Consider the following 26,496-nt stretch of genomic DNA (forward strand, 5'->3'; position numbering starts at 1 on the left):
TTAGCCCCAGGCCTCTCTTGCATAGGAACTCCCAGTGGTGCAGTAGTTTTTTGATTTGCATAAATGGAGACTACTGTAAAAAGAGGCCACAAAACCCCATCTCTTTTGTAACCAAAAGTTCTTGAGCTCCACTGACCAGAAATGAAAGACTAGTATAAAAGGTGAATCCAACCTAGGCAATTCTGATGTCCCCAAATTTCAGGAGCGTTCTATTGGTTATATAAACTGGGACCAGTTGGAAAGTTCAAATCCACATCCTAATCCAAACTTCACAATATTGTGCTATCTCACTCCCAAAAAGTGAATATTAGGGATAGGACACTCTACTGAATTTCAGGATCTCATTAACTCTCCTTTTGCATATCCTGATAAAACCACAGTAGTGTGATGCCTACCACATAATGCACAAGACTGCACAATAAATGAGCCCTGGAGAATGTACTCGTTTTTTCAGACTGGTTCCTGCTAGTCTTAATAATAAGTTACTTTAAATCTTCCCTTCAGGGTAAGAGCACAGAAACATGTACCTTGAAACTCCAAAAAAGGCAATTTAGAAAAGAGAATAGTACTTTTTCACAATGGCTTGACAAGGCTTGTGGTTAAAACATATACAAAGGGCAACTATGCTATGCCTTTTTAATGGATGGCAAAACCCACTCTGCTCAGTGTTGTAAGTACAATTAAACCTTGTTACCAGAGAACTCTGTTATGCTTAAGATTCAGATTTGACTTGCAAAAAAATCTAAACTAAATTTATGCAAACTTTTAATAAACAGAAAGTGCTGGGAGATATTCCTAGCGTCAGCCTGTACACTTCAATATTTGTTTCAGAAACTATGATTGTTGCAGGCTCCTATAAGAAACTCAGAAACCCATGAAGAAGTGCGTTCTGGTTTTTATTCAGAGAAGTTAAAGTGACATTAGAGTATGTTGTAATCTCAATCAAAAAGCGATTCCAAATTCCTGAACTAGCTTTGTTTTACGATATTGATCCTTCCGTTGATTTCAATCAACAAAATGTTCTAAATAATATGGGCGAACACCACACATATGTTAAGAGTCCACCAGTTTTAAAGCAACATAAAGATTCTGAGACAGATCTTCAGCTGATGTAAATTGGCATCGCTCCGTTGAAGTCAATGGAGCATTGACAATTTATGTCAGCTAGGGATCTGGCCTTACAGAAATCACGTGTTGAACAGTGATTTCTAGATGAAATCCCTATACAAATTGTAGGTATTATTATATTTTATTTATCAATAGCAGAAACCACAAATTAATAGTATGCTAACTTCTACATAGTAATTTAGAATATATTAAATATTTATGAGTAATTCATTTATCAGAAGCTTAGATATTTTGACATCCTGTTATCCAAGACCATATTAGAATAATGGGATTTACTTTCAAATTCAGGAATAGCTCTATGCAGCAGGAACTCTTTTGTGTTTGCCCTGCACCCAGCACAATGGGGGCCCCCAACGCTGACAGAAACCTGTGTATTATATTGTAATAATGATGAACTGGGATTTTCAAAGGCACCTAATACCCTTAAACAGCTTTGAAAATCTCAGCCATAATAAATAGTAATAATGAGAAAACTGTTTCTCATTGAACAGTGCACAATACACACATAACCTCAACTCAGCAATGCAAAACACATTGGTGGCATTTAATAATAACAACAACAACAACAACAATAGCTATTAATTATTTCTAAAAAATTAGCCAAAGCAGTTACTGTTGAGCATAAAGGTGCTGCTTCTCCCTTAATTTGAGGCTCAGCATTTGGCCTCTATAGTACTGCCAGAACAGGGAGCAAGAGACCATGAAACAAATCCCAATATTTTATATACCAATGCAGTACAGACGCTCCCCGACTTACGCAAGCGATCCGTTCCGGAACACCTGGTGTAAGTCGAATTTTGCGTAAGTCGGAAACGTATCTCGAACCATTACGCAAAAAACAAAAACAAAAAAAACCCTCCTATTTCTAGCTTACCGAACTTTTTCCAAAGCTCAGATTTGTGTACGTCGGGTTTACATAACTCAGGGAGCGTCTGTACCTCACTGTTCAATCTTCTTCCACAACCTTGAATCCTAGCCATGCATATGTATAGATTTATAGACATATAAAGCATTATACATCTGGGTCCTGACAGGCTGAGAGATATGCCACAATACTGTGTACCTAGTTTTATGATCCATGTTGTGTACTGAAGTTTCATAAAGTACCCACTTCGCTAGCCCTACAAAATGCTCAACTTTGTCTGCACGTAAAAAAGAGATTCCAAAAAGGCAAAGACCTAACGAACAATGTAACCATCTTATTAGCCAGCACTCTTCTTTTAACTAGCATCTGTCATGCTGCTGTTCTGCCCAGCTGTGTCTGGACTACAAAAACCTAGGTGCAAGCTAGAACATAGTTGATTTTTATTTCTGCTTCCTGGAACCTCCAGCCAGTAGAACCCAGTGAACACATGGCAGCAAATCCTCAGCTGGTGTCAATTGACCTCAGTGGAGTGATCACAATTACATCCACTGAAAGGATCTGCCCCAGGATTGAGGCAGGGTCTGTATACCCTGCCTCAATGCTAGGCTATACACCAGGGGTCGGCAACCTTTCAGAAGTGATGTGCCGAGTCTTCATTTATTCATTCTAATTTAAGGTTTTACGTGCCAGTAATACATTTTAATGTTTTTAGAAGGTCTCTTTCTATAAGTCTATAAATATACAACTAAACTATTGTTGTATGTAAAGTAAATGAGGTTTTTTTAAATGTTTAAGAAGCTACATTAAAAATTATATTAAAATGCAGAGCCCCCCGGACCGGTGGCCAGGACCCGGGCAGTGTGAGTGCCACTGAAAATCAGCTCACGTGCCGCCTTCGGCACGCGTGCCATAGGTTGCCTACCCCTGCTATACACACACTAGAATTCATCAATTCTATGACAGTTGGATTACAATACTGTGCAAAGTACATAGCTAGCAATCTCAATCAGTGTTTCATTTAGCATCCACTCAGAATGGATGATAAATAACAATTATTCACATCATAAAACACTTAAGTTTTGTAAACAAAAATAAACTAACTAATTTAAGAGATGGGAGATATATGGCACAAATCTTGGAATCTAAAGGAAGTAACTGACAGTATTGATACCAACCACAGAGAGCAATGTACACAGTTACAGACATTGATTCTTTGAAATGTACATTAAAATAGAAAATGCAAAATACTGCTAGAGGAATATTTCTAATCCATTCACAATCAACCTTTAGAAATAAACATTTACCCAAAATCCTTAAAACTATTCATGCATGCATTAAGTTTCCTTTGTTACCCTTTACGTGCACTGACTTGCTCAGTATTAACATTCACATTACATTGCTTAGTATTAACATTAACAAATCAATGCTCTAATAACTCATTGACCCCAAGCAATCTTTATTAACCAAAATCCTTCCTTGTGGAGTAGTAATTTACATTCAAGTTACATAGCCCTAAATGTCTTTTCTCTTTCAAGTGCTCTAAAGAAACACAGAGGAAAGGCTTCTCAGAGGAGAAACTTTTCAAACCAAATTAACGAATCTGAGCATGTGTCAGAAGAGAAAAGATATGTATTTGAGGCACCATCAATAGTGCATAGACCAGGGAGAATAAAGGAGTTAGAGGTCAGGTCAGCTGGTCTGTTTTCAGAGTACAAATATTATGGGAGAGCCATTTGGCAGAGTATTATGGGAGGACAAAAAGCTAAGACCCCCTTCTGCTACTTCCTTCCTGTTTGTTCATTTACAAACCAAACACAATGCAAACTGTGCAAACAACAAGAAATTCCCATCTAAATACTCTGTAGCTGACAAAAGATATTCTGTGATTATGTTTCCACAACGTAGTGCTGCTTCCTAATTAAACAGAAAACTAAATACTAGTTCAGCCCTTGCTTCTTTTTAAGGCATCTCAGACCAAGCTTCCATTTTAACTTTCAAAACTGCATTGCATAATAGTCCAGAGAGTCCTGGCAAAACCTTGTTACCAACTGTAATTCACAAATCTGCATTCTGTCAATGAGCAGAATTTCTCCATGATTTTAGATGTTTTCTAGTGTTATCAACCCACCTTGTGGTGGTTAAAGATCCGTGAGCCCTGATTTTCAAAAAACTTATGTTGGGCAATGAAAAGGTTCATTGAAGACTGATACATTTTACACATACTCTCAGAAGCACCTTTCTTAAAAATAACCAACCGTTCCTCGAAATTGGTTTTGTCACCTCTTTTGTGGAGACCTGTCATGCATCCAACCCCAGGACAAGCTGGCAAAAGGTTCATGGAGCCTCAGACCTAGGAGAGGTGGGGGGTAACCTGGTAGCATGACTCCAAGCTGCATTGTAAGGAGCCACCGAGCCAGTGCCAAGGAACTATCTTCACCACAGATAGACCTGGTCTCCTGTGGTTTCCTCAGGTTCTGTGTGTTTGGTTAGGTGGGCACAGAACCATTGCTCATTAATCAGGGGTATAAGCCCTAGGCCCCAGAACAATTTGGGGGGAAAACTCCACAATGGACTCTCCCAGAGCCAATACCAGTAGCAGCAGGAAAAGGGGAAATCAGCCCTCTTTTACCCTAGGTTTCAGCAGCAGAGCTTAATGGGGACCACTTAAATGCTAAAGTTAAGGGTAGGCAATTTTTTTTTACTAATAAACAAATAAATAAATAAATAAATAAGGGGGGGGGGGAAACTGCCATAAGCTGTTAGTGCAATATTAAGGTTGCAAAGTAAGACCAGAGTCAATTAATCCAAAAGCTACAATTCTGACGGCAGTGTTAACTCAGTCCCATCGCATGTGTGTATCATTTTCTATTCCTGAGAATTTATCCATAAAAAGGTGTGTATTTGTGTGTTTTAGTTGCTCTGAGAACCATAACTTTGAACTTCTTGTTGTTAACAATTACATTGTATTGCCACATTTTTGTATTTAATGTAAATAAGCTGAAAGACAGAAACAATATGAAAAAGTTGTCATAAGTTAGATAATTTAAAACTAACTGAAAAGTTTATGTTCTGAGAACTATTAAACAATAATTGATTTATGTTCAGTTATTCTCAAAGCCAAAGTCACTCTCTAATTTACTTACTTCCTCCAAAATCCAGTACCTCGATTATCGTACTTACTGCAGATCAAAGGCTGCTTGTAACTGGATGCAGACTGCACTCTGTTATCTTACAATAGCCTCCAAGCACTTTTTGGCTGGATCTTACACCAAAACATTTACTCCCTTTTTTAAAATATTCCATGCTCATCAAGGGAGAGTATATGTTTTGGTAAACAGAAAATTTAATTCCCATTTCAACCTGATAGGACTAAAATTTCCAACAGCATCATTGTCAAAGTAATATGCTTTTAAACAAATGATTGACAAAACGTGGTTGTTTAAATTAAATAGACTGATCCATCAGATCTTACCTTCATCTAAATGCAGTCATGACTGTATAGTACCTATTCATAATTAATTGCTAATTGTCTGGGTACCTAAAAACTATCAAGTACAGCTGCAATCATTTGATTAGGCTTATGTCACATAGAAAATGCATTCTTTTACACATCTGGTATTACTCACCTGTCTTAGATCCAGGGTGATGGTGACCCAATGGTATTCCCTCCCATTCTGAATGCTGGGACTTTGCCACCAGTTATTCGTACCATCTATAGCATTGGAGATAGGGTGCTGTTCTGTTTTTAAATAACAAAATAAGTCTCTTAAGAATAAATGTCATTATCTTATTTTTTTTCTTACTTAGTATTTTTAAGCTGCATGCTGAATATTTTTCTCCTCAAAACAATCATCCATAAAGCACATCTAGGGTGAAATTGACCCCGTGCAGAAAGTCACTATTAGGCCTATCCTGAGGGCTTAAGTGGTACATAGGCCTCATGCTGGCACTCTGCACAAAGGTCAATTCCATCCACAATGATACAGACATATACCTTACACACAGTCCTGTGAAAGTGTGGAAAGGGACCAAAAAGATATAACATCATAAACTTGCCTTTGGGGTTAGCACTGTTGTGGTCGCACACCCTGCATTGTGCATTGCGTAGAGGTCGGCCCGGCACATGTTCCACAAGTTTGCAGAACATCTCTGGTCCCTTCTCACCACAGGTGGCGTTGGTGTTGATATGAGCATGGCTAGCCAGATTTAAAATAGCAGGAAACAAACCTTAAAAAACAAAAATGAATACCGATCATATAATAAGATGACTGATTAAAACAAAAAGTAATGGTTATTGCTGGATACACATGTGATCATATGGGGTTTCATAACAAATGTCTGCCTCCCCATGTATGTCCTAGAGTAGCAGTTCTCAAACTCTGGGTCAGGACCCCAAAGTGGGTTGCTGAAGCCCGAGCCCCACCGCCCGGGGCCAAAGCCTGAGGGATTCAGCCCCGGGCAGTAGGGCTCAGGCTACAGGCCCCCTTGCTGAGGCTGATGCCCTTGGGCTTCGGCTTTGACCCCTTCCCCGCCCAGGGCAGTGGCGCTCGGGCTTTGGCTTTGGCTCCCCCACCCAGGGGCAGTGGGAATCAGATGGACTCAGGCTTGGGTCCCCCTCCTGGGGTCATGTAGTAATTTTTGTTGTCAGAAGGGGGGTCACGATGCAATGAAATTTGAGAACTCCTGTCCTACAGAGTTTGGAAAATGGAAAAGATATGTTGAGAATAAGTTACCTTTATGAAATGAATTCTACATTATCTTACAGATATTGTAAGACTGCAATAGCACTTTCATTCCATGTCATATCTGGATCATTACTGAAGAATAAAATAGTTATTTTTAAGAGCGGAAACTGAAACCTATTTTCACAGTGTAAACAAATGAAATCCAGGAGGCAAATTTAAAGTGCCTAGGTATGGAAGACTTACATAACTGGTACCCCATTTCTGTGGAAGGTGACCTTTAATTGGAATTCACAGATGCAGAAATACTAATGACTTGGACAACGTACTTTGAATCTCTAAGCTTTATTCGAGCTCCTGTATGTCCCCATAAAGATTGAATTTTAGGCCCTGGTTCTCTGCTTTTCTGCAGCCCTATAAAACATAAGGAGGATTCTTCATATGTTGCCTCCCACCTTCTGCAGTTTGTGGTATAGTAGTAGAATGGCACGTTTGGAAAGAGAGAAGGTATTAGCTGGAATGCAGTGAGCTCCGGCTATTCTGCGCCCAAGAAATTGTAAATACTGATGAAATTGTAAAGAATGGTTTAAGTTGTCACCATCTTGCTTCAAAACAGCACATTGATATGAATGGGGGCAGTATGCACCACTCGTTTATTTTATTACTTCCACTCAGAACAAGGCCCCTGGATGAGTTGTCTGCTTGAAATAAAGGGATAATTGTTAGTTTGAAGGCAATAGAGGATCATTAACCATAATCCAACCACTAGAGGGGGACAGAGACCAACTCCATGCACAGCAAAACAGTGTAGCAACTGATATTTGAAAAGTTACTGTCTCCAAATTAATAGCTAATAATTTTTTTTCTAATGAAATCTTAAACTCTACAGAAAACCAAGGGTCACCATAGTAGTGCTGGTATGGGACTGGGTGGCTAAATCTAACCTCTGTTGTTATAGCACTAATGTACAATTATCCTTGTAACAGGTGTGCTGTCCCTTTAAGGCAGGCTACAGTATCATGACCCTATTGCCAGTTCAGTTCAGAACCAAAGCATTTTGGGGTTTATAATTCCCAGAGGCAATGTAAATTGTATGAGAATTTGAGAATGAGAATAATAGGATCCTACAATGAACGATGCTGGGGAAAGGGCAGATATACAAATAAGCACCCTGCTCTTATAAGAACTAAGCGACGAGGTGGGGACTGGGATCTGCCAGGAGCTTTTTTACTGAGAGACTAGAAAAGAGTTTGGAGTGCTAGGGAAATGGCTTGGGAAAACCTAGGGAGAGGGACTGGACATGCAGACAGATGGCTGGATATGATACCATGAGGAGGAGGTATTATTTTAGCGAGAACATGAAGGCCAGAAAGAGCTAACTCCTTAGTGGACAATTAAGGGGCTGTGGCAGAGTTAGAAAAGAGCATTGGGGAAGAAAAGTGGCAGAGATTTGGTGGCTTAACCTGATGCTATTTCATGGCTGAGGGCCCTAAGGCTGGAGTTTAGATGGTTTAACACCCCTTTGGATTCTGAGGGGTATTGCTGTTGTACCCTAGTAGTGGGAAAAATAGATCGACCCTTGGGGAATGCCTATGACCTTGGAAAAAGACAGGGTGAAGGATCTGGACTCTTGTTAGACTGGAAGAGGGAGATTTTTGATGCAGCTGGAGAATTAAACTACATTCCAGCAAGAAGTAAACTGAAAAAGTAGCTACATCTGACAGAGAGAAGGTAAGTCACTGTTACAGCCCCTTAGTTCCCTTTTTCTGTTTTCCAGCTTTTCTCTATAAAATATACTCCAGCAAACTAAACTCACTTCAAGGTGATAATACCGTTTATGATAATACTGTTTGTGTTTATCAGGCTGAGATTTGCAAGTTGCTCCCTTTCCCCTGCAGACATTAAAATCAGAAGTAACTTTGGGAAAGAGAAACAATTCTGGAGTTCCAGGCTGTGTTTAAAGATTAAAAATGACGGGCCACAACTAAGACCCTGCTCCCAGATCAGGCCTGGCATGTTAAAAGTGCCAGAAGCAATCGTGTCTTTACTGCTGGAGCAGAGAGGCTATTTCTGAGGCTGGTCCTGAAAGGATTATTTTTTCCCCGTTATAAAGAATTACGTTCATGATTATTTCAATAAAAATAATTCCAATTGTATTTCCAATAACATATCCCTTCTTTCATTCGTTTCTTAAGTTTCTACAGCACGTACAAAGAAAGCTTTTAATAGCTGTGTTTTGGTTTTCTAGGGCAGAGCTAAATAGGACTACAATTGAACCAAAGAGTCTTTGTATGGTAATTACACTCCCATGAAAAGCATGAAGGAAGGATTTTAATTCAGTTTAAATCTTAACTTCAGCTCAAAATGTGGCAAAATCCTAATGTTCTGAAACACAATCTGAATAGTGCTCAGTGTGTTTTCAATTGTATTGTATTCAAAACATTAAAGAGGACAGGAGGGAGAGGAGCTATAAACTATAAATGCTGAATCAAGCATAGTCCTGATTTCTTGTTCTCATTAGATGTTTTAACTGGAAGCAGATGGGTATTTCTGTAACACTGAAAATTTATTTCTGTCATTCTCATTGATATCTTTGCATGCCATGTGCTGAATATGGTCCTGTTTCTCCTCTCACTTACTCCGCTTTTACTCCTGAGTTACTGGTATGAGCATAAGAAGAATATGCCCTTCCTTTTATTTTTTTTCCTGAGAAATATAGATGGAGCCTAAATGGAGGAGGTGAGAGGATTAGACTAATATTCCTCATTTACATCATTTTCCAGCAATCAGAAGTCTCTAGCATTCAGTATTTGCTGTCAATCACTTAGGCTTCCCAATATCAGCCAGCCTTCATCAGCTTTCTGTCACCTCCAGGGTCATTCATTACACTGGCTACAATTACATGCGACATAGACTACCCGCAATGACCTCCATCCACAGCTTAAATCCATGGATTTGTGCCAAGGAAAAAGTAAGGCACTAAAGAGAGGTGCTATATGAAAATTTCATTCCAAAACCTCAAGTCATATTAGGATTGAGTTCAAAAACTGTAGCAAAGCAGAGTTTTCAACTGAACCTCTTCCAGCCCTCCTCCTCTTCCCCCCTCCCCCCCCGCCCCATTCCTCCTAATCAAACATTTCACTGGCTTCAGATCCATAATTACACTGATAATGAAACTTGTGACAGTTGATCACATGGTGGGTCTTTCGGAAGATACAAACAGAGTAATAGACCTAAAGTTTCATTTCGCCTACGGGTCCAGACTAAAACAAATGACTCGGGGTTTGATCCTGCAAGATGCTGAGCACTCGCAACTCCCAGTAGGCCAAATTAATCTCTGGTTATCCTTCAAGCCAATGAAGTTAAACTATAGATACATTTGGCCACTGACAATTTGGTGGGAGTTGAAGGAGTTTAGGAATTGCTCCGTAGTCGGCAAGGTCAATAAATCCATCAAAACCAAATGAGTTTCACGGCTTTACATTAGAATGTTCCCTTCTAAGTTAAAGTGTTCTTGTGCTACTCAGTGTGATGAGTGCAAGGACTCTCTCCCACCCCCACACTGCCAAAAAAAAATAATCAGTGAAATATGGCATTGTTTACAGTCTTGGGGGCAGGGGGATGCTCCCAGAACTAGATGAGCCCAATAAAGGCAAAAGGGTAACTTTTCAGTCATATCACTCTACAGTAGGGGTCGGCAACCTTTCAGAAGTGGTGTGCCGAGTCTTCATTTATTCACTCTAATTTAAGGTTTCGCATGCCAGTAATACATTTTAACGTTTTTAGAAGGTCTCTTTCTATAAGTCTATAATATATAACTAAACTATTGTTGTATGTAAAGTAAATAAGGTTTTTAAAATGTTTAAGAAGCTTCATTTAAAATTAAATTAAAATGCAGAGCCCCCCGGACTGGTGGCCAGGACCCAGGCAGTGTGAGTGCCACTGAAAATCAGCTTGTGTGCCGCCTTCAGCACGCGTGCCATAGGTTGCCTACCCCTGCTCCACAGCATCTAAGGCACCATAAGATAACAGAGCATCTGGAGAAAGGAAACTGTATTTCATAAAAGTAAACCAGTATGCAACTGTGTCTAGATTGTGAAAGACATTGATCTAACTCAGGGGTCGGCAACGTTTGGCACGCGGCTTGCCAGGGTAAGCACCCTGGTGGGCCGGGCCAGTTTATTGACCTGCTGACGCGGCAGGTTCGGCCGATCGCGGCCCCCACTGGCTGCGGTTCGCCGTCCTGGGCCAATGGGGGCGGCGGGAAGTGGCATGGGCGAGGGATGGTTAAATTGGTTGACTGAATTTCATTTGCTAAAATAATTAACCAGGGATTGTGTCTATTTCCTATTTGTAGACAAAGATCCCACACAGAAACTAATATATTTATTTAATAATGCTGCCTGTTCTTTTTTCCCCTTCCCCCCCTTTCTGCTTTACAGCTGCAAGAGTTAGTGCCCACCACATTAAAAGTGACAACTATGAGAAAACAAGGAAGAAAGAGACCCTGCTGTTAACCGAAACAAGCATACATGCTTTTTCTGATCACTGTCCAGCCCTTTACATAATAGCACAAATTTTTGTCTTTAATTTGTTCTCCTCTGATTACTCAGCTGCCCACTTGTCCAAAACAAGAGAGGTTCCCACAGTAAAACACTGTGCAGTATCAGGAAATTAACAGTGTTCAAAATACACCAATTTGACCTTGAATAAGATCTACACCTGGAACACTAAGTTAATACCAAACTGAAATGTACTTCTTACTCTTAAGGATTCAGATGGTGGCAGTTTTGAAGCCTGCCACTCTTGTTTGTAATGACGTTGCCTTTGGTCACGCCCGTCAATAAAAGTTAGCATAAGGAGGCTAAGGAAATGGGTGGCTGGTACCAAAGTGGTGTTACCGAGCAAGAAAAGAGAACTATATGTCCCTAGTAGCAAGGATTGCAATCTGGATGTGGCAGAGCTTTTCACATTAACGCTTGAGCCATAAAAATCCTGGATGACTTGGCTGAATAACAGAGAAGAATTAAGAATCAAATACACCTCTACCCCGATATAACACGAATTCGGATATAACGCAGTAAAGCAGTGCTCGGGGGGGCGGGGCTGCGCACTCCGGTGGATCAAAGCAAGTTCGATAGAACGCGGTTTCACCGATAACGCGGTAAGATATTTTGGCTCCCGAGGACAGCGTTATATTGAGGTAGAGGTGTACTTAACTCAGCACACAGCCCAAGTGGTTTTCTTCAGGGACTAGGGGAAAGAAGGAATCCACCCACACACCCACAGATTGCTGTGTGGCAACATTGCCACAGGGCCTCAGTAAATGCACTTCCCTTCCACAGTGGAACATGGCCAATAAACCTATGGATCAGCAAATCCACTCATGCTGCCCTTTCTTCTTTCACACCCCTCTAAACCCTTGCCTGCTGTGGCACAGAAAGGACAGCTCCACAGCACTCGGGGGTTGTGGGCCCTTTGAATGGGGTCACCAAATCTTGATCCCTTTTTTTCTGCAGTGCCAACCCCATTCCACTGCACAGTCAGGGTCACCACTGCACTTGGCATCCTTGCCCCTGAATCATTTCAGAGAATTGGCAGGAACACAACTGATGTCAGACAATCAGCTGGCTTTTTGCCTTGAGCACTATCAAAATGCCATGATCCACAGGATTACAAACTACAAATCATTTTCATATAGATATGCATACCCAACACCAAATTATTCAGGAATTGTATGCCTAGGAACATAGGAATTGCCATATTGGATCAATGCACTGCTCCTGGCCCCAACATTGGCCAGTGCCAGATTATTCAGATGGAGGCACAAGAAACTCCACAGTGGGCATAATGGAATAAATTACTAACCCCCAATGATCGGAGTTGACTTATTCCCTGAAGTATGAGGGCTTAAATCTATTCCAATTTTTGTTTGTTTGTTTCTTTAATCCTTATAATGTGACTCTGGATTCCACAGGTGTCTCATGAGACGATTACTGAAGTGTCTGCAGTGACCTAGGACCAGGCGGAGAACTGAAAATAAGGAAACAACAGCACCTGGAGAGCATACAGCAGTCAGAAAGTGCCACTGGCTGGATGCCTAATAAAACCTGAGCATCCAGAACATGCACTGCCCACACACTGCTTTGAAAATTTCCCTTGTTTTTTGAGCCACCAAATGGGGTCAACCAAATCCTGTGATAGTGCCCAAAGGAGGACCTTTTGAATGCTCCTCCAATTGTTTTATTGTTTCATGTCCCCAGGCTCAGCATCAATGACTAAGAGGTAGAGAAATAAAGAACAGCCTTGTCTTGTTTCTCGCCTTAGATCAAAAGGAGCTGAGCGACGCAGCAACAGCAAAACTACTCAGTATTAATGTGAAACATGCTTTCATTCTAACAAAGAGAAAACTCAAAAATATTGAGACTTGACTAATACCTGCAGCCTCAGACACCCAGGAGAGAAAATTATCTGTTTTACTTACACAGTTCAGTGCACTACAAGGTCACGTTATAACCTTTCCTGTATGGAAGCACTAGGGAGAGAAGAAGAATGCCCAGGGAGCAAACACTTACCCCTCTCTCCTCAGTGCACCCAGCTCAGGAGGCCACTATGTTTTAGGTTCAGAGCACAGGTTGAGCACGTATGCCTGAAACAAGGTAGGCATGGAGCATGGAAGGAGTGGTGAATGTACCTATTCTATGGGTGTAGCAAAGGGCACTCCTCACTACGCTCCCCAGAAGGTATATTTATTAGGCTACTCGGGTAGTAGTACTCCACATTCCCCTTAAATCAGGAGCGCCTGGCCTGCGGGCCATACATGGCCCACCAGAGCAGTTCATAAGGCCCACGGCCTGGTTCAACACAATATACTAACAGCTGATTCATTAGTATTTTGTCATCATGTTAGTTTACACAAGTGGGTAAATAGACAATACTATACATAGAAACCACCTGTCTGAATACATACAAAACAAGCTGAACTTAAAATACAAGTCAATACAGGTAACTTTAAACCTTATTAAAATATGTAGAATCTGTTTGACCCCCCCCCCACCCCCCACAAGGTTGTTCTTAGGTTTATGGGGCCCTCCGGAAAATGCTGATTAATCAAAATATTCCAAGGGGAACATACCAATTTTGACAAAATTCCCAATGGAAAGGCAGGGGTCCCTGGGGAGCTGGGGAGCAGTTTCCCACCTGGCCAGATGGAGGGCCATTCTATGCAAAATTGTGCGGCTTTTTTCCCATTCCACTGAGGAACAAAAAAGTTCAAAATTTTGGAAGTTTTCGCAGAATGAAAAATCCCCATTCCCGCTCAGCTCACAGCACAAGACACAATGAACGTATTGATTTTATTTGATGTAAGGGAATTTAGCCCTTTGGACAGATGGTTGTAATTTCACATTTTAATTGATAAGTTTAATTTACAAAATTGAAATAAATAAGAAAAAATATTGTGGTGGTTTTTTTAAAATTTTGCTGTTTTATTCATTATGTTGCAAGATAGCCAAGGACAAAAAGGGTGCGTCTCAAAGACCCACAGCACTTCAATAGGAGACTGCCCATTCAGTTGTCTGTGCATACAGCCACACAGAAAGGGGGCTTAACTGAGCAGTGTATAAAGCCTACATTATACTCATAATCAGCTTTGTTTTAAAGCTCTCTTTAGATCCAAGAAGCAAGAACGGGTCCAAGCCTGCTGCTGGCAAGAGAAAAACAAGGCTAACGAAGAGGATAGTGAGCCCTGGAATTCTAAACTTCAGTTTCACCTGCCTCCCCTTGCTGGCAAAATAGCATAACTCCATAGACCCTTATAGGCCCAAACTGGTCTAGGAAACTGCATCTATCTTATAGGTTTGAACTGCCACCTGCCATCATAGTATCTGAGCGCCTTCCACATACAAGTACTCATCTCAGATAGAGACTCATTTAAAATCCAATCTCTTTTGCTTCTGGTCAGTTTTAGAACAGACAAAATAATTAAACCCTTAGGTTGAGATTTTCAACATTGACTAGGAGATTTAGTCAGGCAACTCGCATTAATTTCAATGAGAGGTGAGTCTAAATTTCCTAGTTCGCTCTGAAAAATTTAACCTTAATTTCCTAATACTGTGTTCTAATGCTAATGCTACACTTCAATTTTGGCTTTTTCCACACTGGCAAGTGAAAGACAAAACTTTCGTTGTTCAGAGGTGTTAAAAAAAAAAAACTAAAAAATACACACCCTTGAAAGATAAAAGTTTTGTTGACAACAAGCGCTGGTGTGAACAGTGCTTTGTCGGCAGGAGCGCCTTTTAGCAGCACGGCTGTAGTGGCACAGCTATGTCACTAAAAGCTGTGTAGTGTAGACATAGCCTTAGAGAGTCTTGATTTCATCCACATTCGTTGGTAGAGATTTATCAGTACTCATTATATATTCATTAACCTTCCAAATAAATGCTAGCTGTAAATACTGATTTTTATAGAAGCCTGCTAATGCCTGGATTGCAGAAGTATTTTTTGAAAATGCTCATCTAGTTTCCACCAGAACTACAGTTCTTTTCAAAATGATGCCTTGCAGTAACATCATACATCTTGCAAAACACAGATTATGTAATATAATTTACGCCAGTGGTTCCCAAACTTGTTCCATCGCTTGTGCAGGGAAAGCCCCTGGCGGGACGGGCCAGTTTGTGTACCTGCCGCGTCCGCAGGTTCGGCCGATCGCGGCTCCCAGGGGCCGCGGTTCGCCGCTCCAGGCCAGTGGGAGCTGCTGGAAGCGGCACGGGCCGAGGGCCCTTACAGCAGCACAACTGTACCGATGCACCTGCGCAGCTGTAAGGTCTCCCATGCAACTGCTCTATGCAGACAGGAGAGCTCTCTTCTGCTGGCATAAGTAAACCATCGCTAATGAACAGCGGTAGCTACATCGGCGGGAGAGCATCTCCCACCAATAGCACTGTCTTCACCGGCACTTCTGTCAAGAGTAATATATGTCAATCAGGGGGTTGAGTTTTTTCACACCCCTGACCGACAAAAGTTTTACTGACAAGAGTGCTAGTGTAAACATAGCCTAAGACTGGACTATGGAAAGACACTTTATTTTTCAAGCATCAATTTCCAAGACCTTATGACTATTATATGTGAAAATGTAAAATGTTATTCTAATAGGAAGGATTAATATCATGATCACATTATTATTAATTATCATTACTATTAATTATTATTATTTTAAGGGCTCTTGTACAAGAACAGGATATGTATTTCTTAAAAGCACACTTTCTTTTGGTGCTCCTTTTGTTTGTCATAATTCTATATTTTGCAATTTCACAATTCATTGACATGTAAATGAAAGGTATGACATCAAGAGAATAAAGAATGTTAGCAGGTCTTCCTATTCTTTTCCTACTAATAAAAACAGGACAGGGATTTATGGTGTAGAAAATAAAAAAATATAGGTAGAATTGTGCCTAATTAGAAGAATTATACGTTTTCCGTTAAATCTTAGTGGCTCTTCAGTGTACTGTTATATGCATTTTTCTGTCACATAAGGATGTAGATGCTGGCCCCCACAGCATCCATTGACTCCAGCTGTAATAATGGGTGCTCAGCACTTCTGAAAACCAGGCCCTGAATACTCTGTACTTTAGTAAATGTCTTAAGTCTTGTAACTTGTGCGCCATTTTGCATAAAATGTATGACCATACTATTAATTATTGTTTCATGTTACAGGCAGTTTCTTTCCACGTGGGCAGGACTCAGATACACAAGGCAAGTTTGCAAATATATTATATGGCTCAGTTACTGTAACACTAGAGTTTTTGCTCTGACCCTTTGTTTCAGTAGTTGTTCTGAGCCTCAAGCAATCCATATCAATGCTATCAAATGTGTGTGGAAACCAAAGTTCAGAGTTCTTCAAGCTATTTGGGGAACAAACTTGTTTGAGCAATCCAGAGCTTTCAGTGATGGCTTTATTTTGGTAAAATGAGATATTTTTGTTAAAGACTCCAAGTCAAGGTAAACTTGATATTCAGATAAAACACTCATTCATATGATGAGAAGATGTTCTATTTGGGCATGGCTGCTATCTTTTTCTTTTACTGGAAACAGACCTTCTTAAGACACCAGGGGCCACAGGGTGTATTCTGTTTCTGTGTATTCCCTTTTCTAAGGTTCTGAATCCCCTACTCCAATTTTCATCCTTTCTTCCTTAAAAACAAAAACAAAAAAACCCCAACCCTAGGAAATTAAAACATAACTTTGGGCTGGTCTACACTGGGGGGAGAGCGGGGGAGTGTCGATGTAAGATACGCAACTTCAGCTACGCGAATAGCGTAGCTGAAGTCCGACGTATCTTATTTCGACTTATCTCGGGTCCTCACGGTGCAGGATCGACGGCCGTGGCTCCCCCGTCAACTCCGCTACCACCGCTCGCCCTGGTGGAGTTCCAGAATCGACGGGAGTGAGTTTGGTGATCGATATAGCGCATCTAGACGAGACGCGCTATATCGATCCCCGATAGATCGATTACTACCCGCCGATTTGGCGGGTAGTCTGGACGTATCCTTTAAAATTAAAGCTAAAATTACACTACATCAGGAAAAGCACATATATTATTTTTTGTTCCTGTTATTTTTTTATTTACGTGTACAGCAACATTGTACAAACATATTCAGAAGAGGTAGTCTATTTTTTGTCAAGGTCCAAGTTTCTTAGTCAAAGGTATAGTCAAGGTCCACTCTCCAGAGAAAATAATAATAATAAAAAACAATAATAATAAATAATAATAATAATAATAATAAGTAAATGAAAAGATTTCAGGATCCGTTCAAAAGCGTCTGGCAGTCTGGATTTGGCCCATGGTCTGCCTATTGACTGGTGTCACATACAGGTTTTGCAAGATGGCCAAGTTAACATGGCTGCTGAAACCTTAATCTTTGCATTTCCAGACTGTGTGATTTTTAACTGTACAGCCTTAATAGCGCATCAGTTTTTTATTGCATTTTAAAAATATATAATTGATCCATCAGATCTATTAAAAACAGAAACAAACTACTGAACTAAAACATCTAACATCTGAAGAGGCAAAATGCAGTATCCAATAGTGAGACTAATTTTCTACCTAATTTTCAATAGAATAGACAAAATAAGCAACAAATGTACTGTAAATGAACTGATGTCCAATAATCCCAAAGAAATGAGATTGCCAGAAATAAACCTACTCATGTAATTCAAAGAATTGTCCAGGGGTTAGGACATTAACCTGGGATTTGAGTGATCCAGCTGCAATCCCCTGCTCTGCTACAGACTTCCTGTGTGCCTTTGGACAACTCTCTCTGTCCTTATCTGTGAAATGGGAATAATAGTAGTTCCCTACCTCACAGATGTGTTGTGAGGATAAATATATTAAGTTTTCAGACTCTATGGTAATGGGGACCATTTAAGTCTTAGATTGCTCCTTTCAAAACAGGGTTAATTGATTTGAGGCCTCTGTCCTATATTCCAGGAAAGCTTGAATAGTTTAGGGAAGAAAAAACCTATTCATCCCAGAATTAGAAAACAAAGAACTTTTGGGACATGAAGACAACAATTATATGAAGTCAGCCACGAAATAGATCAAGAGAATGACATAATATTTTCTGGACTGTATATCAACACATACAATAAAGATTCAAAGCAGATCTTTGCCAGGAATTTTACTGATTCATACTGCAGGGTAGCCAGTTGATTCCTTTCTCCTTCCCCACAACTGTTTTGGCCTTTCTGTGCTGTCAGTAATAAAGAGAATTTGCCAATGAATAAAGCAAATGTGACTTGGAAAAACATAGGGAACTGATATCAGCAGTAACAATGGGCCTTTTTAACAGATTCAGTTTTCAGAGCACAAAAATACATGAAGGGGTCTAATTTCATTCACAAATTAGTGTTCTAAAAATGTAAAACAGTCAGCAATTTATAACAAAGAGGCGACGTTCAAGTTGTTCACCAGCAATAGATCTTTCATTTATTGAAAACATTTACACAGAATACACAGTGGCAGTTGTTCTTGAGACTTTCAAGCACTGGAGGAAAACAAAGGATTATAAAGGGCAAAAAGCAATAAAATGTTAAAGACCATTAAAATGTATAAAATGTGGAATAGTATTATACTTCACAAGCTGAGGTCACATTCCTTATACAATTCTCAAAGACAGTTTTCCAAAGTACAGCTCTTAGCTTTAATTGTTCTTCCTTGCTCCAATTTCTAACTTACTGGGTTCAAGAGATGTATTGAACCTATGAGTCTTGGGGCTAGATTCCCCCATTGTAGTTAGTAAAATTATATCATTTATGCCAGCAGTGACATAGGTTCCCCAGACCTTTTTTATTGAATAGTTTCTTCATAGTTAAGGGCCCAATTTTGTAACATTTATTCATGTGAGTAATCCTTACTCAGAGGTGTGAAGCTTTGCAGAACTGCCTCTTGGAATGGTGAAAATCACATAAATTTGGATAATATATAGATAATTGCAAAAAAAAAATCCTCTACTTTTTCTATAGGAATACAAAGCAAAAGCTTCATGCTATAACGTTTGGTCTACCTTATTCTCCATTTTGTACAGCCACTGCTGAAACATTTGCATCAAAGGTGGCTTTAACCCATTTTCAAACTATGATATTCACACTGTGCTTAAAACAGCAAGTAACCAATTATATTCAACCAGTTTAATAAAAAGGAATAGCCTTGACATGACACAAGTTAACTGCTCTGCTGTAACATTACAGCTAACTGAATCTCCACTAGATCAAAAGAAATAGGGTGACCACACATCCCATTTTGGCCAGGACAGTCCCACTTTTAAGCCCTGTCCTGGACATCCCAACTTTTTTGGCAAAAATGGGCATTTGTCCCATTTGCTCTTGCCAACTGATCATCAGCCCAGCAGGGCTCAGGCTGTCACCCCAGGTAGCGTGGGGCTCAGGCAGGCCGCCCCAGCCCCAGAAGGCATAGAGGCAGGGGGGTCCTTGAGGGGCAGGCTCAGGGCCAGCCCTATGCGGGCTGGGGGTGCACTCGGGCAAGCAGCGATGCCAGGTGACTCTGACCAGCCCCACGCAGTGTCCCATTTTTACTTTGGGAAATATGGTCACCCTTAGGGTTACCATTCGTCCGGATTCCCCCGGACATGTACGGCTTTTTGAGCTAAAAATAGCGTCCGGGGGGGATTTGTAAATGTCTGGACTTCCCCCCTCATGCAGAGCGTGCGCGGCTAACAGGGCAGCCGGCCGGATGGTGCCACTTACATGGGGCTCCGACAGCCAGAGAGAGCCCCTCCTCCGCTTCCCCTGCAGCAGAGATCACTCCCTCCCTCCCTGCATTCGCAGATCGCCTCCGGCAGTCTGGAGCTCCTCTCCCGCTCCTCCTCCCCTGCTGCCCAGCGTGCCGGGACGAGCGGCAGGGTAAGGGGGCCAGGGTGTCGGAGAAGGGGCAGGGAGGTTCTGGAGGGGGCAGTCAAGAAACGGGGGGGTCGGGAGTTCGGGGGGGGGCTTTATGGAGGGATGTGAATAAGGTTTTGGGCAGTCAGGGTACAGGTAGGGGTTTGGGTCCTGGGGGGCAGTTAGGGTGGGGGGGGTCTTAGGAGGGGGCAGTTAGGGAACAAGGAACAGGGAGGCTTAGGTAGGGGGTGGGGTTCTGGAGGGCAGTTAGGAGCAAGGGTCCCAGGAGGGTGGAGTCAGGGGACAAGGAGTGGGGGGGGGTTGGGAGTTCTGGGGGCGGGGCTGTCAGGGGGCAGGGGTGGGGAGAGGAATCGGAGCAGTCAGGGGACAGGGAGCAGAGGGGTTTAGATGGGTCGGGAGTTCTGGGGGGGGCTGTCAGGGGGTGGGGAGTGGTTGGATGGGGCGTGGGAGTCCCAGGGGTCTGTCTGGGGGTGGGGGTGTGTGTGGATAAGGGTTGGGGCAGTCAAGGTACAGGTAGGGGGTAGGGTCCTGGGGGGCAGTTAGGATGGGGGGAGGGTCTCAGGAGGGGGCAGTCAGGGGACAAGAGGCAGGGAGGCTTAGGTAGGGGGTGGAGTCCTGGGGGGCAGTTAGGGGCAGGGGTCCCAGGAGGGGAGAGTCAGGGGACAAGGAGCGGGGGGAGGGTTGGGAGTTCTGAGGGGGGCGGGAAGTGGGAGGGAGTGGAAGGGGCAGGGGCGGGGCTAGGGCAGGACGGGGGCGGAGCTAGGGCGGGGCTCCTCCCGTCCTCTTTTTTGCTTGCTGAAATATGGTAACCCTAGTCACCCTAAACAGAGAGAGCCCCACAGAGGCTCGGATAAGGGGTTGCTTTTAGTACATGGTACAGCTTTTAAAACTTTATTTTATATATAAAATAAAACCCCCAAACCAGGTCATGACCTTCCCCCAAAGATGGCTCCATTGTTCCAGTGTAGTTCTTTCTAATATCATAGAACAGAACTGGCTGGTATAATGTCAGTTGACCCAAGTTAGTTGTAAACAGAGTTAGTTTCCATTCAGACCTTGGCTGGATGCTTTTTAGTACGTTCTGCAGACAGCTTTATGGTTCTCAGATTTGTAAACGCTTTTGCAGGTTGCATTTTAATAATCTGATAGGCATTTCAAAGGGAACTGCAGAAAATTCACCACATTAGTGGTGATTTCTATTTGAAATTCTAATTTGAATTCTGCAATCTGCTAGAATACCAACAAATCTCAGAAGACCTAGGTCTATCCCGCCTTCTTCCACAGCTCCAATGTAAGTGACAAAAGGCATTTTTTGCTAAAAATGTCCCACTGTTGCTACCACCAGTTCAGTTCCATCCCCGGCAGCAACAATGTAGACAAGACATTGGCAGCTACTGGTGTTATCTAGACATGCTCTGAACTGGGTTAGACGACATGCTAATTAATGCCACAGTGTTTGGAAATGCATTTGAAAGCAATTGAACGTTGCAACATAACAGAAAAGGTATTATCTCAAATTCAAGCTGAAAATAGAAAGTGAAGCTAGCAACAATGTTGTTTGCTCAAGAATGATCCTAGTCAGCTTTACTATCTCCCCCCCCATTTATATATGGTTCATGAAGGTTAAGCTTTTTCTCTAAATTCAAAGCAACAGTTGTGCCTTTCACAACATGCCTTCTTTCAAACTCTCAAACACCAACCAACTATTTCAAAGTTAGAATAAAACAAAGACTATAGAAAAAAGTAAGTTTGTCCAAAACACTGTGAAATTCTTTTAAACAAGAAGTCAGTGGGCTAAAAAGTGCACTTGACATAACAAATGACAGAAAACTAATGGAAAATAATAGATTACATTAATTAAGCTTTAATTGTTTATTGTTGAAGTTTACTAAAGGCAAACAACCTGTTCTTCCCTGGTGTAAAATGTTAACGTTATATGAGAGTTTCTTCCCCTACCACATTCCAAAGCAGAAAACAATAGAACGTGACCTTATTTTTAAAAAGGGGGCTCTGCAGCAGGTGGAAAATAGAGTTTTATTCCATTGGGGTGAGACTGTACCCCAAAAATCCATGCATGGGAGGGAACACTTCAGGTGTGAATCCTGCTTAGCTCCCGCTGTCACACTATCCTCTTCACGTTAGAACCCCACACAAGGTGTTGAGATCTGCAGAGGGGGAAACATGGGCACTGGGCTGTCTGGGGGTTGGCAGTGGTGGACAGCCCCCATCCCCACTCTGGATTTTTTGGGATTCCCCAGGAAAGGTCATATAGCCTGAGGCTATAGTGCCTTCCTTGCTGAGCACCCCTCCACCTCAAAATCCCCAGTTAGAGGTGCTGTTCCCTTGCCAGGGAGTAGAGAAGGCTGCCAGGGGGGCAGGAAAGAAAGTCCTGATATCTCGTTGATTCCCCAGGATCGGCAGAGATTCTTGGGGAGCCTACAAGTGTGGGGGCAAGGGCAGGGCCGGCTCCAGGGTTTTGGCCACCCCAAGCAGCCAAAAAAAAAAAAAAAAAAAAAAAAAAAGCCGCGATCGCGATCTGCGGCGGCAATTCGGCGGAAGGTCCTTCGCTCCCAGCGGGAGTAAGGGACCGTCCGCCGAATTGCCGCCGAATCGCTGGACCTGCCGCCCCTCTCCGGAGTGGCCGCCCCAAGCACCTGCTTGCCAAGCTGGTGCCTGGAACCGGCCCTGGGCCAGGGCAAACTTCATCCTCATGATGGAATGCCCAGGGAAGAATTTCATGGGTAGATCCTTGCTAGAGTTCCTCCTCTTTAGTTCCCTCCCACAGGATTTATTGCAGGAAGGGGAGACCCAGCACTTCAAAATTAAGGGAAAATAGTCTAATGTATTCTTTTTGCCTCTAACTTTCTGTCATCTGTTAGATGAAATGTACTTTTTTCCCCCCATTGCCTTGTTTAGATTCATATAAACATTTGAACTTGGGACCTCAGCACAAACATCTACCACTAGAGGTATAAGGTTTTCCCAATGCAGTGTGTGCCACTGCTTTGACAGCAGCTTAGGCCCAGGTTTTTAGAAAAATGACCAAAAAATGTTCAGGGATGGAATCAAGAAAGAGGAAAAAGCAGAGTTTTTAACAATGTATAGCTCTGCCCTGAACAGACAAACCAAAATGCATCTGTAGCCTCAGGGCTTTGTCCCTGCCAAATTTCAAAGGCTTGATCAAACAGCAGTGAAAGTATTAAGAGTTTATCAAAAAAAAAAAAAAAAAAAAAAAAGGCTGCAAGAATCTTTTATGATGGGAACTGTTAGGCAACTTAAATATTGGAGCTGCTACCAGTGCCAGCTCCCTTTATAATCTTAAAGAAGAATTTGCAGATGTGCCTAGTAAGAGGTACAATGAACATATTACAAAGAGAATGGTTGGGCAATAAGGCAGACATGGGAATGGGGAAGAAAAGATCAATCTGGAGAATGACTGATGAAATCTTAGACCAAGAAATTGATGATTCTATTGGTGATGAACAAACATTTCAGATATGTAAATCAATTATACATATCAAAGTCCAATTTGAAGTCTAGCTTTTAAATGTGACTTCAACTAGGGCTTTTTTAAAATAAATGCTATGAATGTACTTAAAATGACAAATTACATTCAAACCCTCTAATAAGACTTTGTGGCCTCCCTAATTGTCTTTCTAGCCAGGATACTCAGACACTGTACAAGATGGTTCAGATTTAAAAATTTTATTAAAGTTAATGTTTAAAATGAAATATACATGAGTTAAGAGGGAAGGTACTGTACATCTGGGATCAGGCTTGGGTTATGGGGGATGTGACAGACCCAGACCAGTGGGGTACAGGAGTCTGGTAGAGGGCAAATATACTGGTCACTAGTTTTCTGTTCCCTGAGTGACCAGAGAAGGGGCTGCACTAGAGTAATCAGGAACCTGCTAGAACCAGTTAAGGCAGGCAGGTTAATTAGGACACCTGGAGCCAATTAAGAAGAAGCTTCTAGAATCAATTAAGGCAGGCTAATTAGGGCACCTGGGTTTTAAAAGGAGCTCACTTCAGTTTGTAATGTGAGAAGCTGGGAGCAAGAGGTGCAAGGAGCTGAGAGGGTGTGCTGTTGGAGGACTGAGGAGCACAAGTGTTATCAGACACCAGGAGGAAGGCTGTGGTGAGAATAAGGAAGGTGTTTGGAGGAGGCCATGGGGAAGTAGCCCAGGGAATTGTAGCTGTCATGCAGCTGTTACAGGAGGCACTATAGACAGCTGCAGTCCACAGGGCCCTGGGCTGGAACCTGGAGTAGAGGGTGGGCCTGGGTTCCCCCCCAAACCTCCCAATTGACCTGGACTGTGGGTTCTTCCAGAGGGGAAGGTCTCTGGGCTGTTCCCCAACCCACATGGTGAATCTCTGAGGCAAGAAAATCTGCCAATAAGCGCAGGACCCACCAAGATAGAGGAGGAACTTTGACACAGGGGTTACAGGTATTGTTTGCAAGGATGAGAAGATACATACATATTGCATAACCTGCATAGACCCAGATTGGGGTGCAAGGGTTTTTAAAGTGTCAGTGGATAGGTGGGCTTGGGTACGCCACCCATGGAATGAATAAGGAGTCCAAGTCAGTATCGGTGTAGCGGATAAGTTCATGGGTGGGGTGCATCCCTTGGTCCGTCGGGGAAGGAAGCGGGTTATTTCACTGGTTGGCGGTTACTCAATGCGGTATTGATGGTGTCCTGTGATGTGTTCTGTATAAATGTCTCTGGACCACCTGATGGTGTCAGACACCATGAGCTGTCTCATGAGCCGGCCGTAGCATCGACCGACTCTGCATGCTCTCAGAACACTGATGGGTGCCATGCAAAAATTAGATAGTTGGTGTTCCTCCCTCTAGTTCATTCATATGAGAATTGATCCAATGCCCATTGAAGTCAAGGGAAAACCTTCATTGGTTACTATCTCAATATCATCCATATCCCTCTTTCTCCCAATAATCATACTGCATCAACAGCATTCCAGCACAGGGGCAAGTCTGGGTGTTAATAAGTAGTTCAGATTCTTTTCTGGACTTGTTCTATCACTAACCACAAACTGCTCCATCTGTAAATCTAATTTTGGAAAAGTCTGTTAGCAAGCCACTAAAATGTAGGGAAGGCATATTTGGTGCTATTTTTTTGTAATAAAATCAGTGCATCTGAGAAGAGCTATATAAGTTACACAGTGATTAGCATTTAGAAATTAATAATTTAAAAGAAACCCTTTAAGTTTTTGGATGCATAACAATTCAGTAACACTAAGGGGGAATATGCAGAGGAAAGAAAAGAACAAAAAGTCAGCATTTAAGCAAAATCAGAGAATCTGATTGGATGTAAAAGTTAGCTAATTTGTAGGTATATTTTTAACAGCTGTCATGCATTTACAAAGTATCATTTCAGTATTCCTTCCCTCAAACTACTCATAAGTCATTTCTTGTAAGTATTGATTCTTAGACCATGAGCACTGTTCAAGAATCTGCCTGGAAATGGTTTCTCTGTCACAGCATTTAAGCCAAAGTAGAAGAGCCAAAGGTTGACAGACAGGCAACTTGCCAGGGAACAACAAACCTGCTAGACCATGAAATTAGTTTCTGCTTGTTCACCAGTAGCTTTTTCCACATGCTGAGGAGCCTATATCTTTTTATAATGGCACTAGCTTTTTTTTGTCCCCTGAAGTCACCTTAAACTCCAGAACATGTTTCACTACAAAACTACTAGTGAATGTGATATCTGGCTACTAAAACATTTTACTGAATGGTTTGTCAGTTTCTCCTTACATTCTGTGTGTGAAGGGGTCTTACCTAACAATTCATTCTATATTACCACTGAATTATGAGACAATAGGAAACTTACTGGCCATATTGCCAGACCTGTTTAAGGCCAGCTTTTTAAAACTTGGATGCCAGAAACTTAGGCACCTAAATAATTAGGCCTCTAGAAAAGCAGCCCAACTTTCAGAGGTGCTAAGCATTTACATCTCATGCCTATTAGGCACACAAGTTTGAAAATATTGGCATTAGTTTTTTTTTTAAGTATAAATACATTGAAAGATTAGAGGTTCACCCACAGACTCCCTATGCTTACTGCTCTGGGGTAGGCATGATTTCCTCCACCCCACACATTTTTCCTACTATTGATCTTCAACCCAAGGGGCAACAGTCTTCTCTGTACCTGAAAATCCTATCTGCTTGTACCTGTTTCTACTGAAGTCAATGCAAAACTCCCTCTCTACGCCTGATTCTGCAAACACAGTGGAATAAGGACCACAAAGACTTGAAAACAAGAGTTTTGACAAGCATTTTAAAGGTTTAAAGTAGTAGTTTCCAACCTCTCCTGTACTGTGACTCCATATTACCACGGCGGGGGGTTGGGGGGGAATCAGAATACCTCCTCTTGTTTATCCATA

At 41.9% G+C, this 26,496-nt stretch overlaps 1 protein-coding gene across 1 annotated transcript in view; it reads right to left on the minus strand.

Moving 5' to 3' along the window:
* The window catches only part of LAMA1 (laminin subunit alpha 1), a 148,876-nt gene that overhangs the window by 108,023 nt on the left and 14,357 nt on the right, over nucleotides 1-26,496 (minus strand). Inside the window, exons 2-3 of the mRNA XM_065398699.1 lie at nucleotides 6,050-6,220; nucleotides 5,620-5,732 (exon numbers count right to left, since the gene is read on the minus strand). Of these exons, the coding sequence (XP_065254771.1) occupies nucleotides 5,620-5,732; nucleotides 6,050-6,220 (284 nt within the window). The remainder of the gene's footprint in view (nucleotides 1-5,619; nucleotides 5,733-6,049; nucleotides 6,221-26,496) is intronic.

Source organism: Emys orbicularis, chromosome 2 (genome assembly GCF_028017835.1).
Source record: "Emys orbicularis isolate rEmyOrb1 chromosome 2, rEmyOrb1.hap1, whole genome shotgun sequence".
NCBI classification, from domain to species: domain Eukaryota; kingdom Metazoa; phylum Chordata; order Testudines; family Emydidae; genus Emys; species Emys orbicularis.